The 25119-nt window shown below is 32.3% G+C and overlaps 2 protein-coding genes and 1 long non-coding RNA gene across 3 annotated transcripts in view; all 3 read right to left on the bottom strand.

Moving 5' to 3' along the window:
* Positions 1-25119, bottom strand: part of LOC133201721 (polycomb protein SCMH1-like) — a 112995-nt gene that overhangs the window by 85602 nt on the left and 2274 nt on the right. The window lies entirely within an intron of this gene.
* LOC133201692 (uncharacterized) lies at positions 1501-25119 on the bottom strand. The gene is made up of 3 exons (XR_009723122.1): positions 24907-25119; positions 5641-5787; positions 1501-2338 (listed from the first exon to the last, which is right to left on the bottom strand). It is a non-coding gene; the product is annotated as an uncharacterized LOC133201692 (long non-coding RNA).
* On the bottom strand, positions 9131-11780 carry LOC133201710 (silk gland factor 3-like). Its single transcript, XM_061337502.1, has one exon. It carries the CDS (start codon positions 11633-11635, stop codon positions 10385-10387), a length of 1251 nt encoding a protein of 416 aa, XP_061193486.1. The 5' UTR covers positions 11636-11780; the 3' UTR covers positions 9131-10384.

Here is a 25119-nt window from a genome sequence, read left to right on the forward strand (position 1 = left end):
CCTTTTATATTACACATTTGATGAATGGCAATAAGACTACAAACATGTTTCGGGAAGCTTGCTGTGGATCAGCACAGGTGCCAGGCCCAAGGGTAATGAAACAGACTTAGACTTATGTCAAAATTTCAATCACATGTAAAATATTTAATACTTGTTAACTGAACCTCTCAATTTGCAGACAACAGCAGTTTGATGATGCTAGGTTGACTAGCAGTTTTATTTTTATTATTTGCCCTCTCACTCACTTAAAACTTAAGATGTTTCATGGAGCCAGGGGAGTTTGTGGGAATAGAGGACTGTACTTTTAACTATCGAAAGTGTCGGGCAAAATTGAGTTTAGATCATCAGGCTAACGTAAATGGTAAAGCTCTGATCTATTTCAATGACCTTTGATTCTCCTTTACTTGATGACCCTGATGCACATTAAGAATCACAGAGTGCAAATGGTATAACTATATTTTTTTTTAACTTTCAACTACATATGTACTCAATATATTGAAACGTCTCCAACAAAAAAGCCATTGTTGTTCAAAAGTCAATTAATTAATTTTGCATTGTTCTCAAGAAGTTGTATCATATTTCATTTTTGTTTTGTTTTGTTTATATATAAGAGGTGATAGCATTAGGTGAGTTATTCGTTGACGCATTAATTCCCTACCATAAAAGTGCACCACAAATTGGTTTGTTTGAAGAAAAGTTTGAGAGTTCAATTTTTTGGGTAAATAGCGTCACCCAAAATGACGGATTTTCTTCTTCCGCTTAAGTGTTCTCATCGTCACTTTAGTAAGACTTCTTGTCTACACAATGACAGCTCGTTATCTGTTTGAACTACGAAGACAATACATCACCTTACCAAAACAAAAACCTCCAGCAAGCTTCAACCTCAAACAGAAGGCAATGGCTCTCTGACTTGGATAGGGCGCACATTCCACGACAAATCGCTGTCTTCTGATCGGGTTTGAATAGGCAGAGAAAGTAAATATTGGCTGTTGAGCTAACGTTCTAAACGAAAGCATACTGAAATCCTGACCTGTGATGTTTTCTTGCACATACAACTAACGACAGGATTACTTGAGAATTGATTGATTAACAAACAATAGCATGGGAGACTTGTTTGATTTGACGACAAAACGTTTGTTTAGTATCGGGGGTAAATGTTATTAGGGGCGTCTCCCCGATCAAAATATCATCGCTGTACATCATCAGCTATATTTTATACTGCTGACCCGACATGCATCTCTTGCTGACAAAAACAATTGGTATTATCATTGGAGGTATCGAACGTACTTAAGGTTAATTACTTCCAAATAACACAAAATTTTTATGTCTTGTTATAGTTCTTAATCGTTGTTGAAAACATTGCTTTTGCACGTTATTATTGTTGTAATATGAAAGTATCACATGCACAGATGATTCCTTTTTTTTTTTAAATTGATAAATGTTTACTCTGCATTTGTAACACTATGGTAAAATACCGATACAAAAAGAAAAAAAATGGGATGTATATTAGAAGATTTTATTTTAGAATATATCGTCACATATTTACATGCATGGATAAATAAACACATTTCCCCTCTTTGCAAATATACATGTTGATTTGTTGGAATGAAGGCATCATATGACGTCATATGAAATAAGATTTGTAATGTAACATGCTTTGGTGGGCATTGCATTTTCTTCCAATGGTCCAGTTTCCTATTGCTGAAAGAATTGTACAATTAATCCTGACGAAAAAGAACGAGTATTCATTTTTTGTCCGGCTACAATCCCTGCCTTGTATCTAAGGGTGAAGCAATTTACAGAAAGAGGGTCCTATGTTCATAATGTCTTTATTGTGTTTTCTATGTAAATACTTGGTTAGTATCGTGGTTTAATTCATAGCTCTTCGCAACGTTTGATGCGCACCCCAACCAAAACAAGGAACAATAAAAAACCAACTACGAATTGGTTCTAAAAGGGGGATAGGAAAAGCGATGTCCTTAAATTTATGATCAATGATTAGATTTAGATGCCCAGGAGATGAGTTTTGTTCTTATCAGTCAAACTTTTAATTCATATATAATTATGACCGTTTCATATACATGCATGTATACGTTCTTATATGTTATTCCCAATCCAGACTTTGTTGTTGCTGTAATATTGAACGATAATTCTTCTAGGGTGTCTGGTTTTTGAAAATGGAGTCCTTCTTGCTTCAAGTAATAGACATGCATTTTACACGAAATAATACTTTTCAGTTTATGATAGGCACGCTGGGTTCTTCACTTTATCTGATTTCGCTATCAAAACCAGTGTCGATTTCTTTCCCCCTTCCTTCTTTTTTCCATCTTTTTGTGTGCTATAAAGGAAAAAAAACCACAAAGTTAAATGAACGTCGTATCCACAGACCATGGACCATAAAATGATACGACTCGTGAAATATTGTTTCACAGGAAGTCAGCCGTGAATTCTATCCTTAAACGTCAAACGTCTCGCTCTAAAAACAAAACTGCAACTTCAGTACAAATCCCTTTCCTTTTGAATTCAATATATTGTCTCATTGTACCATAATCAAATAAGAAAAAAAAAATGTTTAAATTTTCGCTCAAAGCAGCCTAAGTTTACCAGAAACATTGATTGCTGTGACTCGCTCGAAATTCGGTCCTTATTCTGATCGGTCCGTTCCGATCCGAAGGAGATTGTTTTATTTCTCTCGGGACACGTCGGGTCAATTTCTGATCGAGTCGCTTGGCAGATCAAGGAATCTGTATGTCGCTACTTCTTGCTAGTTGATCTGGACAAGTTAGATTAACGTGATACAGTTACACTCATTAATTGGATATTAAACCCTCTTCTCTGAAATTTATGTGCTAAAATGTGTTCAGGAGTTTTGAAGCTAAATAAAGTGTTCTCTGCAGAACCGTTATTTATAATGACCTCCATTTTCAGGTCCTAAATACCGAGAAGTGAATTGGATTTAGGGAAAAATGGGTATTTTAATTTGATTTTGCATCCGATAAGGTGTGAAAATAGATTCTTATCAAGCATCATTGTGTATTGAATGGATTCGGCAAAGAGAAATGTTGACTTTGTTTCACTTGGAAGAAAATGATAGTCCGATAACATTTGTGATTGTGGCTTAATGGCGATAATTAACGTGTATTAAAGGTTTAAGCTTTAATGAAAAATACAATTTAATCAACTGAATCTGTTTTTCATGTGCATTTCCTTAATCTCGCCGAAAATAAACACTATTGTGTAACAACTAGCATTAAATTAAGAGACCCATCAAGTAATTTTTTTTTCATGTAAATAAACCATTATTAACAAATATCATTTTAAGACATACATACATTATTTAAAAACAAACAAACAAACAAAAAACTAGCTCCAGATGTTTCATTTCAAAGTCAAATAAATTTTATGGACTTACTATTTAACAAAATTCAGCCCATAAAAGCTGCTTACATAACCACTGATCCGCTGCCATATCAACAAGGTAAAATACGGTAATTCAATTGCATTTATAATCAGAAAACAATTATGAATTCACATCAATTTACTTAAAGGGCAAAACACGCGGAAAGCGCCATTGGGTCATTCAAGAAGTGTAAACAAACACACGTGCTTGTCGGCGAAATCATGAAACATCACACGCTGAGAAGTTTCGCGCTATGAGCTATTTTGCATATATTTATTTCAAAAATTGCATTTCATTTGCATGTTGTTAAGCTACGGATTATTGTATTTAATTGTAACATATTTCACCAAACATTTATGAAGAATATTTCTTTAGATATTTAAGGGAACTCTTGCCTTTTATGACAAACGGATTTTAAGTTAAACGGTATTTACTATCTTCTTGTTCAATGTTCATAATTATTTTTTCTTCATCTTTAGGAAGATTTTCTTTTGATGAGCAATGCTTCTGAAAACTGGATAGAAGCATAAATTAATCAATAAAAAAATATTAAAATTCATTACTAATTAATTTCATATTAATTGAAAGCCATTTTTTTTTTCAATTTTCTAAAAACCTTTACAAGCATTGTGTGTATCTGCGCTTCAAATACAGTCTTTCATAATTATATTTACATCACAAATAGTTTCCCTACATTTTTTGTAACAATCAAATTACGAATTCATATGATTTTCACCGTCAAATTAAAATGGATTTTTAAGAAAAAAATTCTTGTGTTATCACACTATAAATGTCTGTTGAATTACTACTATATTGAAAAGCATGCATGATTTTTTTCTTCTTTTTTTCAAAATCTCTCGCGTGTCTATCTTTGATAAGTTTTACTTTTTTTTCCCCTTGTATCCATATATCGGAAAAATCTATATGTTAACAAAATTCGTTTCAGTTTGTGTTCATTTCAAATTTATTTTTGCTATGGAAACATACCAAACTAAATTTTGATTTTTACGTAAAACAAGGTTAATTTTAGGACAGAATTACAAATAACAATTTGTACAACCTTTCACCGATTATTGCTCTCGTTTTGCAGCAGTAAAGATGATTTTTTTTTTTAAATGAACATATAAGTATTTTAGGATATGATAAATTAGGTATCATATCTTAAGATCACTGTTAAGCCTGGGAAAATTATCTGCATTTGGTAATTTTACCCCGATCACACCGGTACCGTTCTCGACAAATTTACAGAAGATGTTATGATCACTTGAAAAAACATATCATAGCTTCCGCGATACCAATGGAGAACTTCGATCAAAGCAGTTTTAGAGCTCTTAAGTTTTATTAGATTTTCAAATACGGTAAACAATAATAAAATTCCAAATAAATCTCCTGTCTGAAGAGCAACCATCCCTTTCTTTCTTAATACTCCGTAAAAACACTCGGGCAAAATTTTATTGTTTTTGTTGTAAAATTTCTGAGACACTTTTCGGCAGTCGTTTGCAATGGAGGCCGAGATCGAGAGGAAAAATCAAAGGCCCCTAGTCAAATATTTTTACGATTTCTCGCATTGTAAAATTCTGTGATGTTCCAGTTTTGTCTTGGGACGATAGAAACTTTCTAAATCACCTTATATATATAACAGCTAATAAGAGTGTTGTTTTTCTTTCTTTGATGTTCAGATAAAATATTTCCATTAGAACTTTAGCAAGATAGAGATGCGATTAGACTAAGTGCATCCGATTGTAATGGAAGAAGTGATATAAATATTTGATACCATTTTTTGCATTGAATGCATAAAATGTTTTCTCCATTTGATGCATATTGGCCTCAACATTTCTAAACTTTTAATTTTTCTTTTCATGGATTGGATGATAAAAAAGAATTCCCATACGCGTTTCGTATCTTTAAGTCTATAGGTTTTCATCAACACCTGCATCTGTCACGTGATTTTAATTCTGGACTGTGGTCCAGTTTTCACCGGTAGTTAAAAAAAATCTTTATTTGAACCCGATATAAGGTGAGGGAGGAACAGGGATCATGTTTACAAAAGCATCTTGTCAATTTTCACAGATTTCCAACAGCGATAAATGATTAGCTTCCGAACCCGAGGATGGAAGGCTGGTCCAGTCACGGCTATCTATACCACTGACAATCACGAGCCCGAGGCGATAGACGGACGACCATAAACATCGTATAACTTGTGACCCAAATTAACGACACATTCATTGGTTTCAACTGACCTGATATGGCCTGAAATAGCCTTGTGGTTATTGATAGTTTGCTTGTAGGTGACCAACACAATCAGTATCCCATTAATTCACATTTCAAAGTAGGCAATTTTGTCTTCATCTTTATTGGCAAAACTCTTAGCTGCTGCTGAAGTCTTTCTGAAGGATAAAAAGGAAGAAACTTTACTTAATGTTTAGAGCAGAAAATTTAGGCTTTCATGCATGGTACTAGAGTAACTTGAAATGTCCAAAATGTTACTCCAGCTACGTATATTTTTAGGCATTACTTCGATGTAAAAATTCATCTCTTGTACATTTAATTCATTTTTCTTTTTTAACCTCAACTTTGGGGAAGAAACCTATAAAGCTTTTTTTTCGAATTTATTGAAGGAAAAAATACTAGATTAATTGGGATAAAATACTAGTTAAATGCAATAACAACCACAAACAAGATGTTTTGCCTGGAGTATGTTTTCCTGGTCGATTAGTATAAGACCCGGGGTATAACACACCTTTCTACGTGTTACGTAATACATGACATGAGGTGAGAATCCGTATAATACACTGAACGACAAACCACTGAACTTTGTGTACGTGTAACTCATGTTAATTGGTTCCCTGTAATTACAAATTAAGGACATAATGTAAATTGTTACAAATATGTACCATATTGATGTATTTGACTTGAGTTTTCCTAAGTGCAATATATGCAGGTTTATTTGTAGTGGGTGATTTGTGCACGTTGAAGGTGAAATACATGCATATGATTATTTTAATACTATATCATAAATAGAGTATAATTTAGTCACAGTATTTAATATGACTTCGGTCTATCGTAAGTAGCTAGCGACTTCAGGTAAACACAATTATTTTATTGATCTGTAATGAATTGTAGTCAATTTAATTCTAATTCAATTTCACTATATAGTAAGATCATTATATTCATGTGCAGCTTTTTTCTGAAAATGTACATGGCTGATAAATTTTCTAAATAAATATTTCTTTTATAAATTTAAATTGCAATTAGAGCACAAGACATACTTTTTGTAAACCTCTTCAATAATAAAAACATCGATGCAGTTTATAATTGATACCAAATACATCATTTAATTTCTAATAAATTATATATGATTCACTTGTGGACATAATATTACACAGCGCCAGCCAATCCGAGAACAGAGATCAATCCATTGTAAGAAGAAGCCGGGTTAGTAGTGGGGTATTGATCTTTCGTATATATGTATCACTGACTACGCTATAGTATATTTGTGTACTTTTTTAACTAATATTCTGCAGCTTTCTTCTAGAAATATATCTGTAGTGGAATTGTATTTTGGAGTAAATTGATAGATATTTGGATTATATGAGAAATTAACGTAAATTTGAATTCGATGTATGCATATAATATCATTTAAAAAAAAAATGGCAACAGAAATAAGTAATAAATCACACAAATAAATCAAATTTAAAAATACTCTGTTAATTAAATTTTCTAATTAAAGTGTTCAAGCTCCTTTTAGAAAATGTAATTGCAACTTTACATAAGTAATAGAAGTACACTATACATATAGGATAAACATGTCTTTTTGTTCCTAAATATATTAATAATCCGCTAGAATGTCTGAACTTTAAAACCATAAAATTTTGTCAACTTAAAAAAATATTTTTAAAAAAACGGTAATGTATTGCAATTTTGTAACCAATTAAATGGAACAGGGCTAATTGCACATTAGGTAGATCGTTGTTGATATATCAACCTGGTAAAAAAAGTATAATTTCAAATTTTGTAATAGAAAAATACCCAATTTATTCGATTTTCTTCATTAATGCACGTCAGTAATTGATTGGAAACGAAAGTTAATAATATGCCATTAAAAATTATCTATACGATTAAGATTTTAAACATATATTTAATGAAGTATGTATAAAACGGATTTAGTTGATAAATTTATCAAAGTAAGTGCTATGTCATTTTACATACATAAACTTGGTATTGGGAAGGGGGAAATTTAACAAATTATACGTAATTTAAAAAGGAAGAAATTTAAAAGATTACAGGGGTTTGTAAAATAATCTTGGCGAGAAGATGACACTTCAGTATTTTATGAAAATAAAAATGAATTTTCAGACAAAGTTTTGTTAAATAACTTTATAGATGCATTACGTAATGTGTGCTTTCAGTAGTTATAATCTATCCGTTACGTCATATCATGACTCACAGTAAGCAAGAAGACAAAAAGAAATATCTTTTGGACATTAAAGTTATCTATCTGAGATTTTTCTGGATACATCCAAAATATGTAGTGAAAATACAGTTGAATTAGCGAGTGACTGATTCTACAGTGACTTGCTTGAATGCTAGACGTATCACCAAATTCATCTTTTGTAAATATCTATGAAGCAGAGAGTGTGAAGGTGTGATAGTTCATCGTTAACTTCACGACTTTCCGGCTTGTTAACTTTGAGACATATAATACGTTTTAGTGGGAGAGGGGAATATTTTTTTCCTGTGGTTTACTCATGCTGATATATCAATCGGAGTCTCCAGAAAGTTTGATATACCTAATTACGAAAACCGTCATCCTGTGGAGGGTAACCGGATTAATTCCGGCGGAGATTAGCAGTGTGGAAAATACATTATCGGAACTTAGAATAAAATAGATAATTTAGAAAAGAATGAAGAGGAATCATGGTTCTTGAACGATTTTAAATTAAACCATGTGCATCGAAAAATGTCGACGCCATTAAAGACTAGATTTACACTTCACAAAAATATGTGACGTTTTGTCAAAACGAGGTCTGAATTTAACCACATTAATCTTGGATTTGCCCGACAATGTATTTTCAGTTTGTTCTTAAAAAAAAACACATGGTGATATTTTCTCTTCCGACCACATCCTTTCTATGCTTGTTATACAATTAAGGAAAAGTATTATTTTGCATTTGTAAAAATATTTATTATACTGGCAAAAAAGTCCACTGCATGGTACACAACTCTCATTGCAAACAAATCATCACAAATTTCCAGTTTTGTTCTTTTGCACTCATAAGGATCATTTATTAGAGAGAAAAAAAATATACACGACACATCGGAAAACGAGAAGGGCTAATCTTCATTGAAAATGATTATTAATTTTTATCAATTTCTCGCTCTAATTGACGGACCATTCTACGGGTAAAAATAAAGATTGATTTTGTTTCTATTGAGGCGATTATCGTCTGCTGGTAGAGGACTATTCGTGCTTTTTTTCCCAGTGATGGTTTAATCAGTTCTCATATCGCTCTCATTAAGGCCTATCTGTATCACCAATGCACGCATAATTTGCCACAAATTTACAAATATCAACATTAAATTAGCTGGGTTGATAATGCACTTTGAAAAGTGATTATGAAATGTTTCAGAAATTACAGACCCCGAGTACAATAGTTTACTCATCACTAACGTAAACAATAACAGTGAAAGTTCATAACAAATAAATATTTATAAGAGCCATTTTTTAAAAAAGAGAAAATCAACTAATATACGTTAACAGAATGTATGTATAATTTTAAATTATAAAAATGTCCATCAAGAAAAAAAATCAACACAATTATTAAATCAAAACGTTAAAAACTTCAATTCGAGACATTTTCTGATTAAATATTGGAAAAGCTTATCTTTTTAATCCTATTTAAGATGTACACCCGCCATTATTAACGAGCGAGACTCAAGACTAACACTCTAGTCAATTTCAATATTTACTCAACGAATTATATCTTTAGTAAACCGTGACTTCTCTTCCCAAAACCATTTTTCTCCAAAGCAATGTTGTGTAAATGTTTAATGATGTTAAATAAAGACTCCCATAAGGAAACTACACCATAGACCGATATCGTCCCCTATAATTTTCCGAAATATTTATGCAATTATGTTTGATGGGTTCCAAATAAACGAGAAAAAATTATTGATGTTTTTTTAAATATATATCTTTTTAAAATTAAATTAAATTTAAGCACCAAAAAATAAACTACCTTTCCTTAACGATCAAAATGTAATAAGAGTTACTTACATTATATTTTTTAATCTTATGTTTGGAAAAACAAAACTGGAAATATAAAACAATTTTTTTTTATAATTACCCTATGATCTGCATTATATTACATGGACATCGATCCATATGAGAAACAGAGGGTGAATGTTTATAAATTGGCACTTTTAACAAATTATCCAGTTTATGTATAAACCACAAGTCCAGACAAAGTCACACAACGCTCTTTTTTCTTCGAAACATAACAATGATATTATATAGAAATACTCAAGACACTCATATCAAACGCGGAAATACACACACATACAAAGTTAGAATCAAATTCTACTTCTGTTTCGCATATAAATATGAATACACAAACGGTCTGCAACACACAAATATGGCATAAATATTTCTCCAATATTAGGTCATTTCGCACTTTTGACCAGGCTAAGTATCGGGCTATCACTGAATTAACGACCCAATAAAGATCTGTCGGTCCACACATTTAAAACGCGATCTGTTTGTCATGTCCTTTCGGGAACGGAGAACATTCGCTGCTATTTTGGCCATCATGGACAAAGGGAGTTCGAGAGATCACCACTCCTTTGTCCGTCTGTCCAGATCAAGTCCTTTTTTGCTTTCCAACGGTGGTGGGGGTAAAGTGAGATCTCCGGACGCTTTCAGGAATGGTGGCGGCGAGTTAGTTTTCATACAACTTCAGAAGAAATCGGAATTTAGAATTCTAGTCAGTGCGTCGGTGAATGGTTTTGTGTGTTAAAATGCGGGTGTCCACCTGATTGCGGATTATGAGCATTCAATAACTGTCCCACGGAATGGTAATTCGGTGACATTAAAGACTGTGCTGTAGAAACAGCCATGTTAAGTCCGCCATGTTCAGAACCGTTCATGGCACCATTAGGTCGTGATTGTAACGGACTATCCGCTCTAGAATTTCCATCCTCACTGTCCGGCATGATGAGTTCCCCATTTGCCCCTAACTGGCCCGGGGGAGTCATTCGTTTCTCCTTTTGTCTCCTATTACAAAACCAAACTCGGACTACTTCCTTCTCGAGTTGTAATTGGTCTGCCAGCTGAGATATTTCCTGTGCAGCAGGCTTAGGTTGTTTCATAAAGTGATTTTCTAATGCACCTTTCACAGTCACTTCTATGCTTGTCCTCTTCTTCCGTTTTCTGCCTTGTGCTGCAATTTTGTCTATACTAGTAGTTGAGCCTGTGGTAGAATCTGCTTCCTCCAACCACTTTTGAAGCAAAGGCTTTAACTTGCACATGTTCTTAAAACTTAACTGAAGAGCTTCAAAGCGACAAATTGTTGTTTGACTAAATACATTACCATATAATGTACCAAGTGCAAGTCCAACGTCAGCCTGAGTAAATCCCAATTTTATTCTCCTTTGCTTGAACTGTTTAGCGAATGCCTCGAGGTCATCCGATGAAGGTGCATCATCATCTGATGGGGTATGTTGGTCCAAATCATGTTCTGGGTCTCTCATTACGTGGGGAAGTTGGTGAGGGGATAGCATGCCGTTCAGGGGGACACCATACCCGTGGTGCTGAAGTTGGCCCCCGCCATTTAAGTGTCCACCGGGAATGGGGGCATTCCAACCATGAGGGGCATGAATTTGCTGCGGACCCCGATGATGGAGGGTGACTTGATGGCCCATTTCGTTACCTTGACCCGGTTTGATGTCCCTGGTATCCCGGACAAAATTGTCTCTCAAATCGCGCATATCGTGTAACTGAGGCATCCCTGTGTTCCAGGATTCACCGCTGGTCGGGATACCCCAATGACTGTTAAAATGTCCATTTTGTACCTGGGGAGGCATATATTTAAGTTCCTGAATATCAGTCCTATGGATATATTGGGGCTGTTGGCCCACCGAGCACTGCATTCCATGTACAGGGTCTCCGAGGGGCGAATTTAACGAGGGAGGGGTGCCGGGCATGTAAAGTCCAGCGCTAGTTGCCATGGTCATCATGAATTCAGGTCTTGTAGAAGCTCCACATTAAATTGTTGTAAGAAGTCGTTCTACATAAGTTAATACTGATCTGAATTGCAAAACGCTGCGGCCTGGTGCTTTACGTTATGTTAATGCGAATCAACAACTATCTGGGCCCTATACACGGCTAGTGATATTAACTATGGTGTGACGGATGTCGCCCTCTGACGCGATTTGATTGGCTGAAAAATCTTTGATTGACAAAAAGGCACAGCTTATATTACTTCGCGAATTTTTGATTGGACGAGCTATTGTACAGTGGGTCGGACTGATGATAGTGAGGACAGTGTTTATGGCCATGTGCGACTCGATAATTAAATTGTCCCTAAACAAACATTTTCTATTGTTTGAATTTGAAATAAATAAAATTAGAATAAACGAAATTAGAGCTTCTTCAGAATCCGCGTGATGTTTGGCAAATATGGCAAGATCGTGAAAGTTTGTGAGAGATGGGTTTGTGTAAATTATGTGCAATAATTGTCGAAACGTAAACATGTGTCTCGATACGAGGATTAATAATAAAAATGAGACGGCAGGTATATCATATATTTTGATTCAATCGCTTGGATGAACATCAAAGCAGTCGCACCGGTAGTAAGGAAAGTTTAACTCAGGTAAATGAGAGAGAGAGAGAGAGAGAGAGAGAATGTATTAAGAATACATCCCCTAGATAAATATATAATGGATGTAACACACAGAAGCATTTTCCCTCCCATTCTATGAGTTTGATTTTACAAACACATCTCGTTCGTTGGTAATAATCGAACAGAAAATTTATAAATGCCGAGAGTCTGTCAAGCCAGATTTCACATTTTTCGTTCAGTGAAGCGAAATCTCTCAACAATATACATAGTTTATTTCTTATCAAACCACACATTTTCCCCCATTTTATTCCTATCGGCATGTATACGGTCCGTACGTGCCAGGATAGTTGGTACTTATCTAGATAAATTTTTCTATATTTTAAAAGTTTTTTGCCTTTGTACTCTCAAACTTGTTAGATTGTAATGGATGATGTTTTATTTTCTTGATGATTTAAAAAAAAAAGTGAACTTTGTGCATAATATTTTTTGTCAGGAAGAAATGCATTTATATTTGCACTTACGATAAAGAATTGTTAGCCAAGAACAAAAGAAATAAAATTAGTATTTTTTTTTTTTTTTAAAGTAATTTTTTTTTCTTCTTCAGAATAATCGGGTTTTTTTTTTTCTTATCAAATTATACTTAAAAGCTCGTAATTCCTTTATAACGAAAAGTTACATTTCCATCCCCCCAAAAGTATATAAAAATTTGATACATTTAATAGAACTATAATTTAGCTGGCTATATAATTTCCAATCTTGGTCTGCAATCCGCCTATGTCATTCAGCAATTTAAGTCGATGTGATATATAATTTGATTCGCACTGCGAGAGATCCAATTTTTTTTTTATCCTAGTTAAAAAACAAACAAACAAATAACTAACATTAATAGATACCTATAGAATTTAGCGAATCACTCAATACTGCATGCGTATCATCTGAAGACACAGATCTTATTATAGACCATTATTTTCACCAAGAAGCTGTGATTTTAGGCGAAGGGAGGAAGAAAAACCCTGCGATCTTGTTTTATGAGTTGGAGACTGCGGGTAGGTAGAATTACCAGAGGTGTTTAATATCCCCATGATTAAAAAACATCTCCTCTTACATTTTATATGAAAATCGCAGCAAATCGCTGGGCTAGAGTAAGGTTTTTGAAGCAGAATGGTTTGTCCCAGAACGTCGTTCAAAAGCCGTCATTTACGATTTAAAAGACCTAGAAACATTTGATATGTATCCTCACCGTTGATGAACAAATCTTTTTGTGCAGTGTGCAACATGAGGTCGAATTCTGATCCATTTTTTAAACAATATTTTATTGCTGACACCATCTTGAATTCGCCAGCCACACACTTAATTCATAATCTCTGCCATTATGAAATCTGCACATTGATGCAATATAGCCATTCCTCGTGTGTTTTTTCTAATATCATTTGTGGTATCATTGTCTACCTACCTTTGGTAGGCAAGGATAGATTTTGGGCCAATCAAAGACTATATAAAGCCTAATAATATACCACTTTATAAACATAGAAAATAAATTTATGATTCTATTTCATTTTTCTATCTGAGACATATTACAGAAGTGAAACATTGTGAATTTTATGTCAATAACAAAAAACCCAAACTATAATGCAAATTTTAACCTCTCTTAATTATGCAAATGTCGTTCACAGCCTCACAGCAGACACATGAAGAAAGCTAGTAAAAAAAGAAACATGTATTTCTTTTCCTAATATCGCCCTCAAACTGGAATATCAAATAAGGGGAAAAAATCAATTGATTCGATTCATTAACGCTTTGAGCATCCATCCGTATAACTACCGCGAAAGGGACATGGCGCTAACTAGTGCCTTTGTGTGACGTGTCGAGTCTGTCCAATGCTGAGATAGGAAATGCAGGGATTTGGTGAGCTTTATCGTTGGTAAATTAGGTTGTTACAGCGGACTCGCCTTTGACATAAGTCTTCATTTACATCACCCGATCAGAAGAAAATCGTATTGACACTTGTGTCTGCTCGTCTGCTGCTCATCAGAACTCGCGCGCGGGAGCCTTTTCCTTTTTCGGAGAGTTTGATGACAAATTTGGAAAGATGCCACTAACAAAAATTCTCTTTATATATATAGTTATTTTGAAATTGAAAGTTATACATCAATAGATATGCGAAATGTTTTTTTTTTGTATACATTTTAATTCCAAGAGCTGTGGTTGTTTTAAAGAAGAAGAAATTATATAAATTAGTATCACTGAACTTGTGTATTGCAGAGAAATTGTATTTTGAAACATGGAAAATCCAAACATTCATTATTTAAATTGTCTTTGCCAATTTTTCAGGTACACAGAGAGAAACGTAGATGTGCCCTCCAATCTTTTACTCGTCCATTTAGTTATATAATAACGCTATATTACTTACGGAAGCTTTAACAAACATTTATTGGACCCATGGCACGTGACAGCAGAAGTCGCCATGCCAATTTCTGCAAGACCGATTCTTAGTGCAGTAGAGGATGCCAAAGAATATTCCATGGAATAAACACATAACAGATAATGGTTCCCCCGCTGTGAATTGTCGTCTGTGTCAAAACGTGGTTTCCAACCCAGCGCTGTTGTGGGAGGGGACATCGGGACATAGTAACTCGTTCTTGGTTCTAGATCGCTATCAGATTCATAATCATTGTTCACATTTTACGGTCTTAATAAGACCTAATAATTTTTTCTTCTATTTTCTGAATTATTGTATAAATGTATATTTCATACAACCCTTTCCTTTGTAATTATTTTCGTTCAACTTCTCAGTAACAGGGAAAAAAAAAAACTTAATTTGAATTAATTCCTTAAAATGTGCGATTTTAATAACCAGAAAATCTCTTCGATTCGACCCTTTAGTCATAATTTTTTCCCGTAAAGGCAAACATTTAGTGGTTGATTTTTCACATAATCAAGCGTGACGTTTATGAAATCGTTAGAAGTTTTTCCAATTACAAAAGGTCATGCCTAAAGATACAGAACAGCTTTGAAGCAGCCTGCATTATCGAAATTCAACTCAGCTTCCGAGCAAAAAACACTGATTTATTGTGAAATAAATTCGCTCTGGAGGGGGGCACAAACCAGAGAAAAAGGTGTAGCGATTGGAAATTTTATTCTTGATGTGTTATTCCTCGTGTCATTGAGTTCCCTTTGTTTTTAAAGCTACTTAATTTGGTGTGAAATAAGATGATTAAGAATCTTGCAAATATGGACCACAACAGCACTGTGTTACACCTTTAAATTTTTCAATTAAGTAGATCGTTTGATACGCAGAAAGATGAAAGACATGCTTCGGGTTCCTTGATAGAAATGCAATTTGCTATGCACGTGTGCTTAATACATTCAACTGATTTATTTATGCATCTTTTAAAATTATAAAATATCTTTACGATATAATCTACAGATATACAATTTAAAATTTGAAGAATAAACCATCCTTAAAAAAACCCACAGCATTTACTATGATAAAAAAAAAAATCTTTAAAAGCGCATTTTTCTCTTAATTGGATTATGAAATTAATGTACATTTCATGTATTTGCATATCATACATCAAAAATCCACATCTTGTGATAGAAAAAAAGGCACAAGGTGTGAAATTAATTAATGCATCTAATGCGCTCTAATTCAACAAGTTGTTAAGCACTTAAAAACGCTTTAGCAGATATTTAAAATCAATTACATGCATCATGAATATTCATAATTGTTAATGATATACACCACGATATAACGGTTTATCAAGCTATAAAAATTAACGGCATGGTCTGATACTATTGATTTTCTTTATCAACATATAGTGTCTATATAGCTATTCTGTGATATTTCGTCAGGAACATATTAACATTGTACATACATGTATTATAATGCTTACCGCTGAAAATTGTTGTCTGAGAAAATGGAGGAATAAAAACTGTGAAGATGTTTGTCATGTTTGTAAAGCAAAGCAAAAAAAAAAAAAAAAAAAAATTATCATTTGCTTTCATTATAAGCATGTTTTATTAAATGCATTTTGAAACAAGTATACACTGATAGTATATATATATATATAAATATATATATATATAGAGAGAGAGAGCGAGAGAGAGAGAGAGAGAGAGAGAGAGAGAGAGAGAGAGAGAGATTTTAAGTTTCTTTTAATAAGTTTTTACCATTGATAAAATTCACATCTTAGATACACGTTTTATGATGGGGATAGATTCATCGAGTACTGCAGAGAATGTACGTCTTTTAGTTTAAAACATATTTTATTTTAAAATGACGAGCAGAAATTCAGGCAAGTATAGTATAGATAAATCAAAAAGGAGTCGGAAACAATTTAGTTTTAAAAACATTATACTAATCCATTTCCTTCTTCATTATGGATAAAATGTCAGACATGTAGAAACAAAACACGGTTGTAAGCTGCTTAAAATACATGTAATTAGAAAAAAATATAGAATTTGAAATTTTACATGCAAGTTAAATTTGAAAGTATGTCGATTCATACAAATGAATGAAGGTCTTTTCTTTATTGTTCAAAATTGTATCCAACATTCTGGAAGATTAACCTGTTAATATTAATAAATATATACTGTAAAAGTACTAAAAATACATGTATTGATAAACTGCTATTAATCTCATTCTGTAAATATTGCATGTAGTATAGTATAAATATACAATCGTGATAAGATTACATTGTAACTGTGACTTAGTTTAAACCTTTCATTTCTAAGACTATGTAGGGAGTGGGCATAATAAGATTTGGGAACTTGTGTCCAATTCGTTTGTACATAAACTGCAATAAAATATGTTCAAAGCACGAAAAATAGATCAAAAGAGGCATGAAGGAAATAAAACAAATATCATAAATAATTCTTCATTGATGAGTCTTTGTTTAGTCTATTATTTCAATTTGCATAAAGACTTCAAAATTTGATTTTGCAGTGCAATGTTTAACCTCTTTCGAAATATTTTACAATGAACATCAAAGTTTAGACTTATTTCTCTCGTCCCGTAAGCAGTTCCTAGTGTCACGACACTATTACATAACTGTCGAATTCTCTACCACTGGAATTATGAATTTATCATGAGGCGAACAAAGCATGTACACAACAGGGCTTTTGTGACACGTGCGGTGCAAGCGCGCGAATTGTACCCCGATGACTGAGTTTGACATGCAATCCAAGTATATCATACACAAGAAGATAAGAACTGTATATTGATAATTAACTAATTGCGGGCAAGTGTCGAGACACACCGTGTCCAGATTGTAGGTTATCAAAAAATGAAGAAAAAGAGAGAGAGAACGATTAATTATAAATTGTGCTGGGATATTTTCTCATCCCCACATTCCCATTAAAGATATTTTTAGCCAAAAGAACAAAAGGATCACCAAATTGTCATTTGCTTTTGTTAATGTTTAGAGAACATCAAAATTGTAACAGAATGCTATTTTTTAACACATTGTATCTGTGCACACAACTTTCTTTGTTCAAGCAAATAAATAATTAAATATCCTTATATGAAATAACGTTTTCGATAACAGTTCAAACTTCAAAAGTGTTTTGAAATTTCACTCGTGAAACGCAACGAACAATTTTGATCGAGTGGATATCAATTTGTTAAAACAAGAAAACATGTGTTTAAACATAAAAAATATACATATTACATTTTTATTTTGATGAAATATTTGAAATAAAAAAAAAATAGCCGATGTTTATCTCTGAAATTTGACAAGCGTTAATGACATTTATCTGACCAAATCTGATTTAAAATGATAATATATTCATTAAGAACAAATACAGTGAGCTGAAATACCAGCTAAAGGAGATAAAATGTGTTAAGTTTTGATGTAACTTACTGAGCGATTTAAATACGACCAACTTTATTTCGATAGTTTTCACTATTGAATAATTCATTATTTACGCAAATCTCTTTATGATTCTTTCGTGTTTTTATGGTGTAGAAATGAACAAGATTTAGTGAAAAAAGTTTAAGTAAGAAATAAATATGTTGAATTTTGAAAAATTACAATTAAAACTTCCCCCCCCCCCCCCCATTTTACAAACACAGCTTTGGATATCAAAGTTTTACTGACCTTTTAAGTTTAAGACTAAAACAGACCTGAAATAATATATAATCAGGGCTTTCCAACCTTTAAAGTTGGAAAATACTGATTTTAAATTTCTTTATGTCTGAATTCTGATTTTTAAAACCTGGAAATTCTTCTCTGGCATCCTCCTATTTTTCGCAATATTCAACTAAAATTGGTCAATGAAATAATTAAATTCATTATACATTCTAAAATTCTTCAGTTGAAAATGAAATGCATTCTTAATCACAAAGAGGTTATTAATTGTCAACACGACGCACAATGTATAGGAATGTGGATTGAAACATAATTTGCAATTTAAGATCAATAACGTAAGTATACTTAAATTCTAGATCTCTCTTTGACTTGAGCATAAAAAAGAAGATTGCACTTATCTTTTCGTAAAAATACTCTTGGTGTTAGGCGCAGAGTAAGCAATTACACTGTATAGGATCTATAGAGAATTAGGCCGATATCACTTATTATATTCTATATAGAATTAGGCCGATATCCACTTATTATACAAAGAAAACTAAAAATTACCAAATTCTGGTGTAAATTGCTTAAACAAAAAATTTCATTTTAAATTCTTCTTATTACGAACATCTGCAGTCTGATGCAGAGAATGGGTCGGGAACTAGAATAAACTGGGCGCGTGATGTAAAGCTTGAACTATTTAGACTGAGTTTGGGAGAATTTTGGATGAAACAGTAAGTAATAAACTATGCTCTTTTTAAGCATGTGTATAAAAATAGAATCTAATATTTATATAATATAATAATATAATAGAATATAAAAATGTATATCTCCAAGAGTGCAACACATTTATGGATAATTCGATAAAATGGTTTTTATATAAACACATTGTTGAATCTAGTTTCTGTAAAATGCAACCATTTTTAACAAAACTTTTCAGAATAATAAAAAAAACAACATATTTTCCGCATTAGACTTTCGTCACATAATATCGAAACAGGGAGGTACCAAGGCAAGAGCAGAGAGGATAGATTTTGCGATGTTTGTGATACTCATCAAACTGAAGACGAATTTCATTTCATTCTTCAATGCCTTATAGTGTACAATACTATAATATATTGAATAAAACAGTACAATACATAATTCAAAGTTATAATACAATATATAGCAATGATGTTTTAATGTACAGACATCGGAAAATATAAACCTTACACAGATAGAAATAAGGTCATTCTGATAGATCTTCGTTACGTAATATTAAAGCTTTATGGACTTATTTTCCTAAACCAACCAAGGTGGATATGCGGTTTGAACCCAACAATTAGATCAATTTAAATGTACTTGGCGATTTGTAATAATATCAATTAATATATTTTTTTTCTCTAGATATCTAGATATCTACCCTGGTTGGCTTAGAGAAATTTATCCTTCATGCTCTTATATTACGTAACGATGATCTGTCAGGTTGACCTAATGTCGACAATTTTAAGATGTTTATGTATTATACAACAGCATTGCTACGTACTGTACAACAATTATATTATTTTAAATTATGTATTGAACTACTTTATATTATATTATATTATTGTATACACGTGGGACTGAGGAACAATTGATCAGGGATCTCCCTCCCCCTCCCCCATTTTAGACTCCTTGAGAGTCTTAATCGCTGTAAAATATGTTTTAATTAAATTTTATTAATATAAACTGATGGGCTGTATTGCCCAAAGTTATATTCTTATAAACTATACCAATTGTCAACACGACACACAATATGTAGGAAAGTGGATTGAAACATAATTTGCAAACGTGAGTACTTGAATTCTGTCTTTAACTTTAGCATAAAAAGGAACGGGCTGAAAAAAGCTCCTTTGCGTACACCTGTTATTTTCAGTTTATCTTATCATTTGATAAAATTCATGTCAAAATTTCAAAAAAAAAAAAAAAAATTAACGAAGAAGTCTTTTAAGAGAAACTTTCACTCATGGAGAAGAGAATACTAGTATGTGCTTGAATTTATTGTTTGTTGCGATTCTTAGTTTTATTGGCTATAAGATATCGCACGATTTTTAGGCTTTGTACAAGATACATGTATTTTATTTTTAAAGATTTTTTCCTGATTAAATAACATTTAATATATGAAACTCCCATCCAACTCCCACTCTATTCCCACTATCTCCATATTTGAAACAGTTCAAACAAACAATAACTCTTGTCCACTCGATGGATTTAATAGATGCAATGTGAACTGTATTTCTCATAATTTTATTTTGGCGTAAAGTGCACCTTAGTCTATTAAAATGATAGTACATGTAAATGTAATTGAAACCTCTAAGAATGAAACCAAGTATTTAACGGAAATTATGGCAAAAAATAAAGTTTCTGTAGGTACATAAATCTAGCTCAAGCGATCAATTATGTATTTGACAAGTTTACCATAATCTAGACAAATCATAACAACTGATAACAGATCTTGTTTGTGAACTTTGAATATCTAAACTTAAATATTATTATTTTTTTTTATTATTTAAACGAATTAAACTTCAAAGGATTGGACAACAGTCACTGCCTTCATTAGTTATATCCATTATTTGAATATTTCTTGAAAAAACGCGAATGTTGTGACACAAACGTGCGTTTTTAAACTTATAGTTGGTCCTTTAACCTTGATTTTTGAATTACAAATATATTTTCAAACACACTTTAAAAACATACTTTCAATCAAAAACTGAAACGAAGAGCCACTTTTATGGAAAAACTGAGATGCAAAAAATGTTATATAAAAATGAACGTTCTATCACGTAAATTTTAAGTTTACTAGGTTGAAGTAAATGCAAACTTTACTACAATATGATAACTTTATCATGTATATTTTGCATTTAGCTCCACGTTGCACCATGTAAATTCAAAATTTACAACTTGTTAGTTCTAATGAGAGAGAGAGAGAGAGAGAGAGAGAGAGAGAGAGAGAGAGAGTGAGAGTTCTCCCTAGATATGAAATATCTTACCGTGCAATGCAGAGAGACAGAACGTAACAACTTTTAAAATAAAAAATAAAAAAACAATGTTGCACAGAAAAATCTACTGTGTATGATGCATTGATATTCCCTCTTTAAAAAAAAAGACCTTCAAATGCATATAACTTCTAATAACGTGTATTCATGAATATCTTAGCTTTCTTTTCGATGAAAATTTTCTCTTTTATTTACAAATTAAAATATATTCTAACAGTTTTCATTCCCATGGGTAAATCTGTATAAATTATTTGACGATGAAAAATTTGTAATACGAATTTGAAGTTACAAAAAGGCTAACAAATCTAGAAACAAGCTTATTGCCACAAAGTTACCTGCCCTTTATCTCCATTATTCAGGTTGCATAATATTGTTCTCGAAATTCTACATTTATAAAATACCACATAATTCATACCCATGGAGAAAATAAAGATGGAAAAGCAAATCAAGTACATGTATAATTAATTATCCAGATGAATGTGAAATTTTCTTTATTGGTCATCTTCACTCTCTTTCACTGTGGTTTAGGTTATAAGCTATAGACCCACATCGTAGAAACGAGTTTGACCATTATTTTAATTTATCGTGTATCTATGGCAACAAGTGACTTTGAAATTTAAAATTGTAGAAAAAAAATACGGACTATCGATGTGATCTTGTCTCATATTAGACCAAAATAATGTCTCAAATACATGAAAGAATAAAGATTTATATTTGCATTTGTAACTTACATAGTTGATTAGTCTCATCGAAATTATCTGTACATAAATTATCTTTCGTGTCATACCTGATGAGCAAAAAGTATTTTAAGTGTAAATATTTGAACTGATCATAAATACAAACTGTTTTTGTATATATATATATTCCCAAAACAAACCAAATAAACTACTAATTTCTTTTTGTCAATTAAAAACAAAACAAGTTCAAAAATCATCTCATTATGCACAGAACCTTTACAGTGCATTATTCATACATTGATAAATACTAGTGCGTATATTCATATTTAAAAAAAAAACATTCTAGATGTCATATTCCAAATTCATTTTTATAAAGTGTTTTGTCAAAATAGTAAAAAAGAATAAAAATTCTAGACAAACCATTTAGTGATTTAATTGCATTAGCATAAATCTGACCGAAACGCATCGATATAAATTATATGTGATCGGAAAAATTAATTTCCTTTGTTTTGATCTCTGTGGTAGGGAAATATTTCATTCTTCGGCAATGTTATTTTTATGGTGTTTTATTAGAATAATATTTGCTTCATTACTGCAGTTTAAATATTGTTTTGCACCCACTGTCAACGAGACTTACATGTATATATTTATCTGCCAGAATTGCATATTTTTATCTTTCAGAAACATCATGAAATATCGTAAAATGACTCCGATATTAAATATAGGGGAGGGTTCATTAATTTAAGATTCGCTTTTTTGCAGAACTACATCCCATTTAAAACAATATCCTCTATTGAATTTGTAAAAACCATCTTCAACCATATATTCAGAGATAAATGAATGGAATTTTTTTTCGAAATTTGACTCAAATTTATTTTGTGTGTGATGAATTTTTATTTGTTTATTTCGGGTGCATTATTTGCTTAGAACATTCCAAAATTCCATTATTTCCAAGAAGAAAGCTGGGTGAATTTTACATTAAAAAGTGATAAAAGCGTATTAAATTATTTAAATGATTAATTCTTTTTTAATTCATCTTTTATGGCAGAAACTTCAAAAATAAATACAATGTGAAATATTTCTGCGTACTGTTAAGCATTTAGTAATTATAAATTCAGCGAATCACAGCCTTAAAATTGAATTTAGCATATTTATTTAGAGAGGTTAAAATTAAAACACCTTAAAAAGATGAATGATTACCTTTTTAGATTTAACATTTATCATTTTTAAATATAACACTTCATTTTAGTCCAAAAATTCTTCGTCGCATTAAAAAGCAAAACGGGAAAATGTATCAGCTATATAATTACATGCGTTGTTGCATAAATTCACTCTAAATACTAGTATTTGATTCATTAAAGTTTGTAGAGTATTTAATGCAAGGAAAAAACCCACTTGATTTAACCAAGATAAATAAAAATAAAAATTAAGCATATACATGCAATCTTTTCCTAATTTAAACAGAATCAAAAACATCTTACAAAAGTTTTTTTTATTAATCTTTTTTTTAAACTATTGCCTCAAACATTTGGCTAAACTTAATTCTTAACTTTCAGATCTCCATCTAAGAAGTTTTCATTGCTGAAAACTCAGAGGATGTATATATTTTTTGGTTTGGGTGAGGGCTACACCTGAATTAATTGTCTTTATCTCATTCATCATATCAACAATCTTTTTGTCTTTTAAGTTGTAATACAAATGTGTATATGAATTTCAAATGCACAGCCTTGGTTTTTTTTAATGATTTGAGGCAGAAATATATTTAATAGCTCTTTTTCCGACATAAATATCAAGATTATCAATCAATGAATGTGGAAAGATAGAATATAAGATTGCATGTATTGTGCTGTAGATAAGTTAGACGACCTAAGTTGAGAGTGTGTTTGTGGTACATATCTTCCAGAAATATGTTCTTCCCTTCGAGCGTTGATTGATTATAGATATAAATCATAATATTTCATACCCCCGAGATAATAAATTTTAATTCAACTACGACACCTGAACTCTGCGACTTGAATAAAGATCTTTCAAGTTGTGAGAATTTTGACATCGACATATTTTATTTTGACGCATAATAAAGCAGCCAGCGACAAGAAAACCGGTTTTGGATTCCTTCATGTAAAATTTAAAACCTATAACTGTCAACAACAAAACCCCCGACTTCGACGCATCTGCAAGAACGAAGCAACCCTTTCTTATTTATTTCCGTATTCTTGTGGTTTGCTGTTCTGATTTTATAAAGAGTGTTGAAGTCGTGCCTACCTCTTTATTGTATCCGGAAATATTCTTAGTTACACAATACAAAATTTGAAACTAAATGTTGATGTACCGTTTTCATGTACATGATGAAAAATACCCTCTAAAATAGATGCCGAAATGTAAGGCAATCATTGTAAAATCCTGCCGATCGTAAGCCGAAACAAGCACATGCAGAGTCTGAGAAGTTTTTGTGTATGCAGACTTATTGAATATATATGTTGCACGGGCTTGTTCATTTCAGCACAGCTGCACAGTTAACGAGATAGTGCATGCAATTCATCGTCAGAATGGAAGCATAAAATTATATTTAAAGTAAAATTGTACCGCAGAGTATGCACAAAGGATTCTAAGAAATTAAATGTTAACCGGTCATACCTTAGAAGTATACATCATTATTATTACGTGCTTGTTCTAGAGTGAGAAATAAATATTTTATAATTCTAAAGTTCAATTCGTTCTTCCTCGAAAAAAAAATAGAGATAGGTAGAACCGTGCACGTTTTGGTACAACGATCTCTATGCGCAACCAGATCGGTCAAACCGTGCCTTGTCACACGGTACTGCGGCCGGAACATTCCGAATGGGATACGTGTGATGAAATCTGTCAAAATGGTTGTTCAAGTGACCGATAAACTTTGAAAAATCTCACCTGACGTTTTGTCACAGCCAGACACGCGCAGCGGACCTCATTGTTTTAAAATCCCTACATCCAACGAATCCCAGGACACACAACTAGAGAGACATTTCAACCAAACACATGGCTTAACGGATAATCTGTTGAAAAATCCACTCCGTTTCAGCTTCTAAATCCTACTTGTTTCAGTATAGATTTGGTCGTTATATTTTAGCGAATGAAAACACA

Source organism: Saccostrea echinata, unplaced genomic scaffold (assembly GCF_033153115.1).
Source record: "Saccostrea echinata isolate AGI-Se365-2 ecotype Australia unplaced genomic scaffold, CSIRO_AGI_Sech_v1 ptg000045l, whole genome shotgun sequence".
NCBI classification, from domain to species: Eukaryota; Metazoa; Mollusca; class Bivalvia; order Ostreida; family Ostreidae; genus Saccostrea; species Saccostrea echinata.

Excerpts from the sequence above, each read along its gene's own strand:
- LOC133201710 (XM_061337502.1), bottom strand. The coding sequence starts at position 11,635 with ATGATGACCATGGCAACTAGCGCTGGACTTTACATGCCCGGCACCCCT.